General features: G+C 33.8%; 1 protein-coding gene across 1 annotated transcript; it reads right to left on the reverse strand.

Moving 5' to 3' along the window:
- Positions 1–5,365: 5,365 nt before the first annotated feature.
- LOC110451595 (ubiquinone biosynthesis O-methyltransferase, mitochondrial-like) lies at positions 5,366–10,131 on the reverse strand. Its single transcript, XM_021499714.1, has 5 exons — positions 10,010–10,131; positions 8,388–8,724; positions 7,810–8,052; positions 6,690–6,849; positions 5,366–6,423 (listed from the first exon to the last, which is right to left on the reverse strand). Exons 1-5 carry the CDS (start codon positions 10,093–10,095, stop codon positions 6,212–6,214), a joined length of 1,038 nt encoding a protein of 345 aa, XP_021355389.1. The 5' UTR covers positions 10,096–10,131; the 3' UTR covers positions 5,366–6,211.
- Positions 10,132–12,629: the final 2,498 nt, after the last annotated feature.

Here is a 12,629-nt window from a genome sequence, read left to right on the forward strand (position 1 = left end):
TTCTTTAAAGTGGAGAGTTAATTCATTTGATATTTTATGTTTATTACCCAAGAAAAGCAAGAAAAGCATTATAGCAAGAAAAACATTATAGCCAGAAAATGTTGACCCTTTTTATTATGTGGTAATTATTCATAATGAAGTTTTCTTACTTATTGGTTATGTTTTTCATTTAAAAACATTAGCTCCCACTTAATTTATTCAGTGAAAAATTGCAAATTATTCTAGAAGCATGACATTTTGGCTATTTTATAAATTGATTACCTTACATTCACCATAAGTGCTAATTCTAGTGCTTAACAATGAAAAGTGTCGTATTACAGACAGGTACATTCTGTGGCATCGTAACATATATTTCTCAAAAGAACCTCAGCTGGGTATTTTGACTCATCAAATCATTTACAATGCATCGATAGATTTTAATTTGTATAATTTGTATTCAATAAGGTAGCTTATAATACAGAAAATGTAAAAAAAAGGGTTAGTATTAACAACATTTTTTGTATATTAATTTATTTTAGATGCATGTTTAACATTTTAGCACTGTTTTCCTATGTGTGACATAACTATCACCTGTATACCTGAGATCTTTTGTTCTTTCCAACTCATGCGCATGTGTGTGTACACTGGTTCTGTTACCTCTCCTGAGAAACCCCCACACAATAACCAACAGTCTTTAAGTACACATACATACAGTTAAATAGAATTAGACTCAGAAATGTCGCTATCCAGATTCCAATACAAAAGAACTGCATGGGGTTTTTTTTATCTTAAAAACTCAAGATTATTCAAATTTTATTGGAAACCAATATGCTCCGACTTAGTTTTAGTTACACTCGATGGCTATAAAATTTTATTTTAAACATTTTAATGATTAACTGTGGAAAAAAATGTCTTAAACAGTTAAACTACATCTGTTTGTTTCTAAAATGATGCACTGCCTTTGAGGAACTGAATACAGATTTTTTTCAGGATTATAAGTCCTTGCAACATCATATACGGGTCATATGTACAACGTACCTGTACAACAAAATCAACATGATGAAGCAAGGTATTCCTGTGGACTGAGACCAGGTCAAAAATGTTTAGGGAGAAAATGAAAGTTTGGAATTCAGTTTTCTATGAATTGTTTATTGTTATTGAATTCATTTTCATATTCTCCAGATTTTCTATGATCTTTGAAAAGTAAATTTTCATTGACTAAAGCATTTTCTTGACTGATTGAAAGTTTGATTTTTTTTAGAATGTTAGTAAAATTGTTTTAAGCAATACCGTACCGGCAAACATTAATAGCATATATGGTTTAGTAAAATGGCAAAAAAAAACATATTTAATAAAATTTTGGTATGCATTTAAAAAAACAAATGGGGCCTGGTTTGGACAGATCAACGAGTCAAAAAACTGTTAAACAGCATTATCATTATGGTTTTTTTGGGGGGTTTTATGATCAATTCAAATATCTTAAAATCCTTTGTATGCTTTCATGTTAAAAGAATGATAAAAAGTTAACGTATAAATTAGGGCTTTGACAGGGCTATTACAATGTTATATTTTTCCCGCCAACAATATCCAGCAGTGAATTGTTATTTGTCTTACCCATGACGGGTGTATCCACACTTTTTCCATCGTGATATTATCATACCTTACCCTAGGGTTGAGACGGGCAATTCCCCAGTCTAAACAACTGTATGACGTTGCATTACCGGGTCACAATGAATTATCATCACATCATTAATGCATAGAGCCTGTCACTTCAAAATTGTGTAAGGTGTATGACAAGGTCAACATGGTAAAAGAAATGAATCTTTCACCTCCCTTCAGGTATGGTGGAGAATCTCAACCACCTGGGAAAGATTTTTAAGTTGTAAAACACTCATGTTTTTAAATGAAAGAATCTTTCCCCTCTGGTCGAAATTTTCCTTTCTCACCCCCGTTGGGGGTAAAAAAAAAAAATTGACCATTGATGTGAACATAAAGTTTGTCTTAAATTATCTCTATTGTATCTCTATATTCTAGTGCTGGTCATTTTCAACCTGTGTACAAAACATGTTATTTTATATTAGTTTTTAAACCTATATTAATTTTATTTTTACATATCATAGTTAGGTCCCAATATTGCAAATAGCTATTGTTGTAACTTCATTATTTGGTGTTATTTTTTGTAGATGTTTTATATTTTTACGTTATATTTGAAAGTTAGATGTTGGTGTTATTTCATGCTGAAAGAAAAGTGTCAATGGCCCTGGAGGTGTTTTTTTATGGGTTTTTTAATGTGATTTTTAAAGAATTTTTGATGTTATGAGTGATGAATTGTGAACTTTTCAACGTAGTTTCCATTTAAAATTTCAGGAAGTGTTTTGATATGTTTCGCCGTTACAATCATATTTGGCAATTGCATGCAATACAACAAAACATTAACTCATTCATCCCTGAAGACACATTTGAACTCTTCTAATTCAAAGGTTGGAACAGTTCATTATAAAATTTCAGGGGTGAATGAGTTACATTGACTTTCCTAACACATTCTACCTCCATATAATTTTGTTTTTCAAAACCTGGTATAATTTACTTTTGAGTAAAAATTTTGAAAAACCTTTTTAATACCCGGTTTATTATATTTTTAAATGAAACATTTGAAAAATGTAACTTAGGCATTCCCAAGTTTGACCATAAACCAAGGTGTTATGTGTGTCCTAAGGTATGTCTACATCTGTCGTCTGTTTTCTTGCAAGAAGAGATCTGTAACTATTTCAAGATAGTTAGATTTCTGAATTGAAATTAGTAGGAAAGGAAAAGTGAGGGAAAAAATCAGTTATTTCATACATCATTTTCTTTTTAAATAGGAACTGTTGGAATGTTTGTATCAAATATAATTTTAGATTTTTTTTTATTAACCTGACCTTATATCTCTTAGCAAATATTAAGAACTTTTTATATTGTCATATCTTTAACTAGAGAAAAAAAGTTGTTAAACTAATATTCATTGCCTGAAAGATAGAAAAATATGAAATTTGAAAATTCAACAGCTGTTAACCAATTTTTTGATACGATAATGATTGATATATGAAGAGATCAATTCGGTTATGGCTGTTGTACAAGTTTTAAGACATCTGTTTGTGATGCAGTGACGTGAACATGAAACAAGGTGGTACGTGTGATTTATTGATTTACTCAAAATCTTAAAATTTCATAACATCTATTTTTCAAATTTTGTTATTGAAATATATACACTTTTATTTATGAACAAATGAAGTATAAGTGTTCTAGTATAGTGGTTAGATAAAGGTTTTGTGTATTAGTATTTATACATTTCCTTCACTTTTTTCAGTTGTTATTATTATTAGGTTGGTGCTTTTCCATGATAAGTATGATCCTGCTGAAATTGTTTGTCTCCCTTGTTAGACTTTGTTTGTCTCCCTTGTTAGACTTTGATTGGCTCTGTTTGATGCAACTGTACCAAAAACCAAAATTAAGAAAGTTGTTGTTTTTGTAGTAAGGGAAGCAACTTTGTTGTTATTGGTTTGGGAGGGGGTTGGGGGGCGAAGAGTTGTTGCATTTCGCGAAATATAAAGAATATCTTTACAATCCAGCAAAATAAAAAATACTGTCTGTGATATGTTGAATCTCCATTCCATTTACATCAGCCCAAAATATACTAATTGTACATATCAAATAGTGTAATGACTGGTGAAATTGTTATGCATGTTAAGATCTTAGAAATGTACTGCATGACTTAGCCAGAATTGTCCATGTGTATGTCTCAAAGTTGTTATGTTATATATTGCCAATAAATCTCATCTTTGGTTTAATAGTCAAACTGCTAAGATGGGGTTTTTTTCAAAAAAAAAATCACATTTTCCTAATTGACTTGTGTGCTATTTTTTTTAAAGATTTATTGTAGCTTGTTTTCATATCTATGTGGTAAAGTGAATATATTGTTCCATGCCTTTGTATTATGAATGGATTTTTTTTTGTATTTATGCCATATTGAAAATCAAAATCTAGCTTACAATTCATGGCATATGAACCCCAACAGATTAGCCAAAAATACTTTATGAACAGGCAAGTGTATTACCATTTCTGATAGGAGTGTAGAATATTTTAGGCTGATTTTGCAAAATTCTTCAAGCCAAAGCTATAATTTCATAGGAAATTTTGAAAATTTTCACTAGCCTTTACAAAATCTTCTCGCCTCAGGCACAGGGCTAGCTGAAAGGTACACCCCTTATCTCATCACAGAGTTACATTATTTTAAAATATAAATCTGTAAACTTCATTGACTAGATTATATTTGAGAACTACCCCACAAGGTTGACATTGACCTTCAACTGTTGGACTGAACACATTTAAAGGAACAGTGTTAAGGCAAAAGGACAACATATGCATAAATAAATCTAAACTTTATAATACCCCATATAAATCTGGATCACTTTGGTTGTATTTAAGGAAATGGTGGAAAAGAAGTCTTAATGAACCTTAAACATAATTTCACATAAAAACACATTTTTTTTTACAATATCTATTGCAGGTTCCCTTACACATAAGTCATGCTAGCTACATTGAAGTCCCAGAAAAAAATCTTTTTATCCACTTACAATTTTGAAATAAAGAACATGTTAATTAAAGATACGATATTCTGTTCCATGACCTATTTTCATTTTGAAGGTGTCTTCTTTTTCTTGCCCCATTTACCTCGGCTAGTGAAATTAACATATTAAACTGAACAGCTGTATTACTTCAGGATTATGTAATATTTTAAATCTTAATTTCATGTGATATACCAGTATACATTTAAGATTTGTCATTGAAGTCTTAATGCATGAAGTTTTGCATCTTAAGAAATTCATACAAAATTACCCGGTATATAAAATTTCACAATCCATCACTCTTTTGTAAGTACATGTGATGAGAAAAGGGGTGGTCCAGAAAATTGTAACCTAAGAAAATGCACAGAATGGTAGTTTTGTATTTTTATGTATGCATGTATATCATTCATATTGTTAGTTGTTTAATTTAAAATTAAGATATTAAATATATTTTATTGACCACAACATCTGGTTTTGTTGTTTCTTCATTAATTCCATCTGTGAGTTTGTTGGTCATGCATAAAAATAAGAACAACAATGTGTAACAGCTGGCATTACATATATTTCAGTTATTATTACTGTGAAAACAGATATTTTCATGGGGTTTCGTGACAGATAATTTCATGGGGTTTAATCACCATTTCATGGGTACAGGAATTGATGGATTACGAGTACCCAATTAAACAGAGAATTGTTTTATATCATGTATTACTTTGTGGTTCTATGAATTCGTGGATGAAGATTACCCACGAAATCAGAGAAAAAAACACGAAAATAAGAGATTTTACAATAGGTTTTACAATAAAATTTATTGATTTTAATTATATCCTACAAATAGATATGCATAAGAAAAGAGAAACAAGGAGTAAAATCAAACACAGGTCAGTTCTTTGTTGACATTTACCGTACTTCAGAATCAATTTCAGTTGAGACCGGGTAAAACAGCCAAACGGCTAGCTAAGATGGTAGCTGATTGTGAGCATGCAGGTGTTTACAATCAGCCAAGGAGTATATTATGTCCATAAAAGCTGACAGTATTTACAACACAGATTTCCTAACTGCTAGGTATGAAATCTAAGGCAATCGACAGTTCAAAGCACGGCCATTATACATGTACAACATTTTTACAACTGGTGCTTTTTTCACTATCATATTCAAACTTGTAGTGCTCTTTAACATTGAAGAATTATTTTTTCATTCACTTGTCCATGCCAAAAGCTTCTTTAAAAAGTTAAATAGATTTTAATCCAAATCATTCTCACTGAGGAAATGGTATTCAACCCGTTGAAATGAAGGTGATTTTTAAGGCAATGAGAGTAGTCAGTGAAATAGGGATAAACTTTTATATCACTTCCTCCGAAAGCTTTCGGATGATACTTCAAAGTATTAAAAGTAAACATCATTTATAATAAAGAAATTATCATTATGAACTGTTCAAATGAAATTTGTACCTATCCAACACATTCAGAAAAAATCTTAATTAAATGATTACTTTCTGAGGTACTAATTTATAGCCACATCTACCAACTACAAGATGTCTCTAGCTCGAAGTTTCTCCTTTAAATATTTGTAAACATAATTTTGTTCAATCCGAATTCAAGTCAGCTTGAAACTAAGTAATACTTGACTTAAAGCTTTGTGTCATCTTTCGATCCATCCTGTAAATCGTTCTCGTCAAAACTTTCCTTCTCGACTGTTTGGCTGAAATCAGCATCATCGAGCGAGTTATCTCCCTTTACAGCATGTAACGCATAGTTCATACTAGTGTCCTTTACCCAGCTCCACCTACACGTGAGAGGGTTGTACAGTAGTCCGTGGATCAGCCGTGTGGTCAAGCCATCTAGCAAACAAAGCAGTACACTTTTAAGGTAGACATACTTCTATTTATATAGTGTTCAGAATTTGTACAAAGAAAAAAATGTAATTACGACTTGAATGTGGAATCTTTTAACAAGAGTAGCAAATCATTCGACAATGATAACAGATAAATCACATTATTTGTTGATCAATGATCAATTTTCACTTCATTAAATAGTTCTTAATATTCAACTTATTTAAAGAAATATTCGTGATTAGGATGACTTTTTATATATATATAGCCCTTACTATTTTCTAGTAGGTATTGTAGATCATCGGGGGGTACAAACTTCTCCCAGTCATGTGTTCCCTCTGGCACCAAACGCAGGAGCTTCTCCGCGGCATACACAGCCAATCCTCGTGACAGCTGCGTCTTGTTGATTGTGGTGATAAAGAGAGATCCACCAGGCTATAAGATAAAATAGAAGACTTCACTTGTTTTGCTAGATCTGATAACAGATTAAACATACATTCCAAATCTATACCAGTGCTCATACTGATATTATTCTTTTCAAGAAAAATCTATTGCAGAGGACCCCAAAAGAAAAATCTGTATATCAAAATTGAATACCCGCTTTGGGACCTCATTTTTGTTTAAAGCCAAGCACTAACACTGCTTTATACAGTGTAATCTCTCTAAAATGATTGAGTCCTCTGTATAATTCAGAAACAAATATAAACCAGACTTTAATACTTAAATTGTCTAAATATATTACTATTCCAGGCCAATTGAGCCCAAAAGCCTTCCTATTTTAAATAATCAAAACAGAACTATTGGTAATATTGGTGTCCGGTTTATAAGGGTTTCACTGTACATACAGTACCATTCCGAAGACTGACACTTCACACAAATATGATATATTTCTCATTTTGTTTTGTTATTAAGGCAATATAATTTTGAAACAGTAATTTCATAACTTTCTAATACTGAAAGCTGACTTAAATAGGTGTAAGTTCTGTGGAAGCATTTCCTGTTCAATTCGCATATGAAAATTACTCTAACTTAACAGCGACAGATCATTGGGAATCTTCACTATATTCTAGCAATTTTCCCTTGAGGATCCCTACCCCACTGCATTGTGATTTTTCCTATATACGGTTACCTCCCCTTAAAGTCAGGGTTTAAATCCTGGTCTAGCCCTGCGATTGTTTTTTTACATTCAGAACACTGTTGTTGATTATATTCTGTTTATTTTATCTTCTTTATTTCTAATTAAGGTCCTGTAAGGTATGGTTTTCTTTTCTAAAATAATTTACAAATAATATGTTATCAAAGCCATAGTCATGTTGGAAAATAACAGTTTTCAACACTTTAAAATTACAGGTTTTGGCAGTGGTAAAGGGATCCTTAATAAATACACATACTGACCTTTAAAAGTAAACAACAGGAAGACAAAAATGATTGAAGATCTCCAACATGCTCCACAACTTCTGAAGCTACAACAGCATCAAACTTAGCCTCCTCTGACCCGACAAGATCCTCCACCGTGGCCTGTATGTACTTGACACGCCCCCTGATGGCTGGATCATCCACCAGGTGTGCCTGGGCTGTCTTGATATTGTCTTTCACCATGTCCACTCCTATCACTTGAGCACCAAGTCTGGCCAGTGGCTACATAACAAAGACATAACATGTGATACAGAACTTACTTTGGTTTCTAACGCCATTTCATCAACCTAAAACACAAACATGTTGCTGATACCAAACAGAAGTCTTAAACTGCCTAGAATCTCTCTCGCTGATTTCTCCCCAGAAAAAGTCTGGGATAAATATAACCATGCAGCTTCCAGTGTGTATTGATTGTATTCAAACTTAGAAAAAAAAGTTAATTCTATAAGTAACATGCACTAGTTGTTTCTAGATATGTACATTTATAAACAATTCTTGTAAAATAAGTGTGAACAAGTTGCCTTATAATGGATACCATAACATGAGTAGCATGATACCTCTGTCAGCAGGCCCCCACCACATCCAGCATCAAGTATCTGCATGCCCTCCAGCGGTAATGCTGTGGATGTAAATGTTTCTTCTGCGAGGGCGTCTCTGATCATAGGCACCCGCAACTCGTTCATTGTATGTAGAGCCTGAAATTCACCCAACTCATTCCACCAGAGGCTGGAGAGCATCTGGAATTTCTCCATCTCCTCTTCATCAATAGTGGTTTGAGCAACAGGTCTCCAAGGTTTTTGCTTGACACCCCCATTGTGACAACATCTTACATTTGTGGCAGATACTTTGGGTGCTTGTGAAATAAAGGGTACCCTGTTTGGTACTGTAACATAACTGGAACAGAAAGAAAATTGAGCTGGATTCATAAACAGCTTCATTTTGTTCATTAATTGTTTTCAGTAAAATCAAATATTTTTTACTGACTCCACTACATCTGTACTTGAAGCCTGAAGTTCCACTTCTGGTGGATCCTCAAATGTGAACTTGTACACATCGTTCCACTTTAGAATAAATAATAATTTCCATGGAAGTTTAGTACAAGATTCTTTATTTTCTTTCTTACCAAGTTTCATTTAGTAACATAAATCTTGGTCAAAGTTTTCATATTTTCCTGCACATTACATTCCCCCATTCACAAAGCCCTGGCGTTCTTTTCTTATTTGGAACAAGCACATGTGACCAGTGTGGTATCATCTACAAAATGACCTTTTATAAAACATTCTCCTTGAAACAGGAAAGGGACTATTTGGGACTGGTTCGACCGAAAATTGAGTACTGTGCTACTGTATGGGATCCAAAAGCAGCGAGAGACTTCCATCCAGACTACAAGAAACATGCCCAAGTCGATAAGATCGAAATGGTACAGCGACGTGCAGTCTGGTCGGTCCTTAACAGACATAATAACACCTCCAGTGTCACGGACATGCTATCAGACCTAGGATGGAGGACACTGGAACACCGACGTGCTGACGCCAGACTGACAGTATTTTATGAAATTCGGAACAACCTGGTAGCCAGCAACATGAAGGATCAGCTCATCTCATCTCGAAACAGAGGCCATAAACACCAGTACTGGCAGATCCAACCCACCAAAGACTATACCAGATTATCTTTCTACCCTGGGACTGTTATCCAGTGGAATAGCTTGCCAGAGATGTCATGTGTGCAATGCCCAATCCCTGTGTATATTCCCCACTTTCCTATGCTTTCGATCAAACTTTGCTTTAATTTTCCCTTTCGTGCACCTGGTGATAATCTTGGGATGAAGGACTACCAGTCAACCGACAAAAGCAAAAGCAAAACAGTGGAGTAATGTATTTCATCATCTGGGCATATGTCACTGTAGGAATGTTTTCTAGACTATCACACACACACACACACACACCCACCCACACACACACACATGAAAATAGAGATTGAAATAGCTTGTTGATCATACATCGAGAACAATGTAAACTATATATATATATGGTAGTTTTTGTCTGAAAGGTGAAAACATTGATCACAAGATTTTTATGCGCATCCTTAGATATTACTATCTCATATTGTTAATTAGAATCGAATTCCTGTGCATTGATGTAGAAAGTGTTGCGGCTTGGCAAAGCAAGTATATACTTACTGCTGACACGAATTGAATACCAGCCGTTTACGAAAAATTGAACAGCAACCTCTACAAATCTGAAAACTTCTCACACTGTTCGCCATATTTGTTACCGGATGTGTGCAGACGACATTTTTCTGACTTTTATATGTAACTCAAGGAAGAGTCCAGAGATTATCGAAAACAGTGACGGCGATTATATAAGTACAAAAGCGGTAAACATATCCGGACATCATTTTCTATTACAAAATTTTATTTTTAATTTGTGTATCATGATAGAATTATATCTTCTTCGGTTCAACACCTCAATGAAACAAAATAATCGACAAGATAGCTACTAATAAAAAAAACTTTTTTTTTTTTTAAATACATAAACCTTCATTGGGATAAAACCCAATATAGCAATGATTCCAACATCACAAACATTACTTTTTTTCTGTGGTTCAAAGCATATCTCAAAAAAGTATTGATGACACATGTGTAGCCTTAATTCTTACAATTATATACAATTGGTAGTTATTCTTTGGTACTATCATTTTTCTCGTTACACGTAATTCGAAAACAAAATTGTAGTAAACATTCTTGCTGTTGGGTCGAAGGTCACCAATTTCAATCCACTTTTTCTGTAGTCAATACAATAAATTTGGTGTCTTTATCTATTTATTTATTTGTTTATTACATTTGCCGTCAAAGTCATACGCCATTCTGACTAGTTCCTTTCATCTTTTTGAAAACCCTGATATAGTTATGTGTGTAAACCACATTTTCAGAAGTTCTACTCGGCCAATTTCATCAAATCTAGGAACAGTACAAATCTGCACCCGGAAAACTTCCAAACTTTGATAAAGTTAAAGATGGCCACCATGACGTCATCTGATTCGTTTATTTCATCTTTGGATCTGTTTTTATAGCTCTTTGAACGCAATTCTTCTTGTAATGCTTATATAGAGGAACTCGCAGTGGAAATGTAAATATAACTCAATACACATCACATGCTTTACTTATATACTGATAGTCCAATTTAGTAGAAAAGAGACGTATGTACCGATTTTAAATATCTTTGAGCAGATAAAGCTTCTAAAAAAATGTACAAGATACAAGAAACTTTATTTGACGTCAAATATGGTGAACAAAGAACATATAAGCTCTCATGCAGGAACTTGTATTTCGACAAACAAGGTAAAATAAATTATGGTAAAATATGATTCAAGTTAAGACAAAAACAATACATGTAATAAAACAAATATCACATGAGCATGCATAATTATAGTTTCATCATGTGGTGTGATCAAGATTTCCAAGGGTTGGGGAGCCCCTCCCACTCCAGGTCTGCTTTAATGCGCACATCATATAGGCCTATAGTAGTTTAGAAAATAATAAATATATATTTCATTAAAAACAGTACTAAAAGTAAAAAGACTGGACTAGCATGCTTAAAATTTAATAGAATCAAAATTGAGAAATAAATGATGCATCACTTAGCTTGTAAAATATTACTAGATCTAGTCCTTGTATAGATTGTGGTAAGATTTGAATGCACTAAAATTCATAAAAATAAAAATAAAAGGTTAAAAAGTAGCACGTAGTTTATCACAGATTTCAGGTTTATATTTTCAGTAAACCACCAACCAGGGTAGAAAGTTGGCACGGTGTGTTACATTACACACCCATTCAGGTGGGGGATTGGGAAAAGAATAAATCAGCTGTTACCCACTGCATGTATCGTAGGGGGCGACTAATGTTGGAACCCCCTGCAGAATTGGGGATTTACTTTGGTGTCCTCTATTTGGGGACACAAAAGCGACCAAAATAAATCTGCTGCACCCATTGCAATATTTGAAATCTTTATCTTTCTTTCTATTTCTTACTACCTTTTATTTCCTAGCGCCTTGCTTGGCAACACCTCACTGTTGGCTTTAATGATGAGCGTTCGCCAAGGTGAGAATGGCAATGGGTTCTGTCCCCAGGCCGGGACATACCAAAGTCCTTAAAAAATGGTAGTTGTTATTCCCTGCTTAACGTTCAGCATTAAGGGAAATGGCAACAACTGGTTAATCCGTTGTCAGCAAAATGTGAGCGGGCGGAATGCTGTTCTTGGTGCCTGCGGCATGGCATATCAGTGATATAGCACTATAAAGTCGGCATCAGATCCGCGCTATCACAAGGAGGCAAACACACTAACGTGCCATGTCTCCTGCAAATCACAACAAACCAGTCATTGAATATTGCATAGCAGGCACGCATACACTACGCACGTGGAGGCACGTCCTTAAATGACCTTAGCTGTTAATTAATAATAGGACGTTAAACAAAGTTAAACCAAATTTCATGACACACATATGGAACATGCAACTGCCTACTGAAATCCTTATAGTTATCGGTCTGAATTCGTAGGTCGTTGGGCAGACAGTTTCATATGCGGGCAGCCTCATACCGAAAAGATTTTGCCCATACCTGGTAGTTCTTACCCTATGTATATCTACAGACCACTCTTGTCCTAGATAATAATTGGATACTTTTCTTAATTATTAATTCTTGTATATACCCAGGAGACATATTGTTTACAATTTTAAAAATATCACGCCTTCATTTTCATGTGTTTTAAATGTGCAAGAAAGAAAACTTTGTTGTTAACAGT

This window comes from Mizuhopecten yessoensis, unplaced genomic scaffold (genome assembly GCF_002113885.1).
Source record: "Mizuhopecten yessoensis strain PY_sf001 unplaced genomic scaffold, ASM211388v2 scaffold6135_1, whole genome shotgun sequence".
In the NCBI taxonomy this organism is placed as follows: Eukaryota; Metazoa; Mollusca; class Bivalvia; order Pectinida; family Pectinidae; genus Mizuhopecten; species Mizuhopecten yessoensis.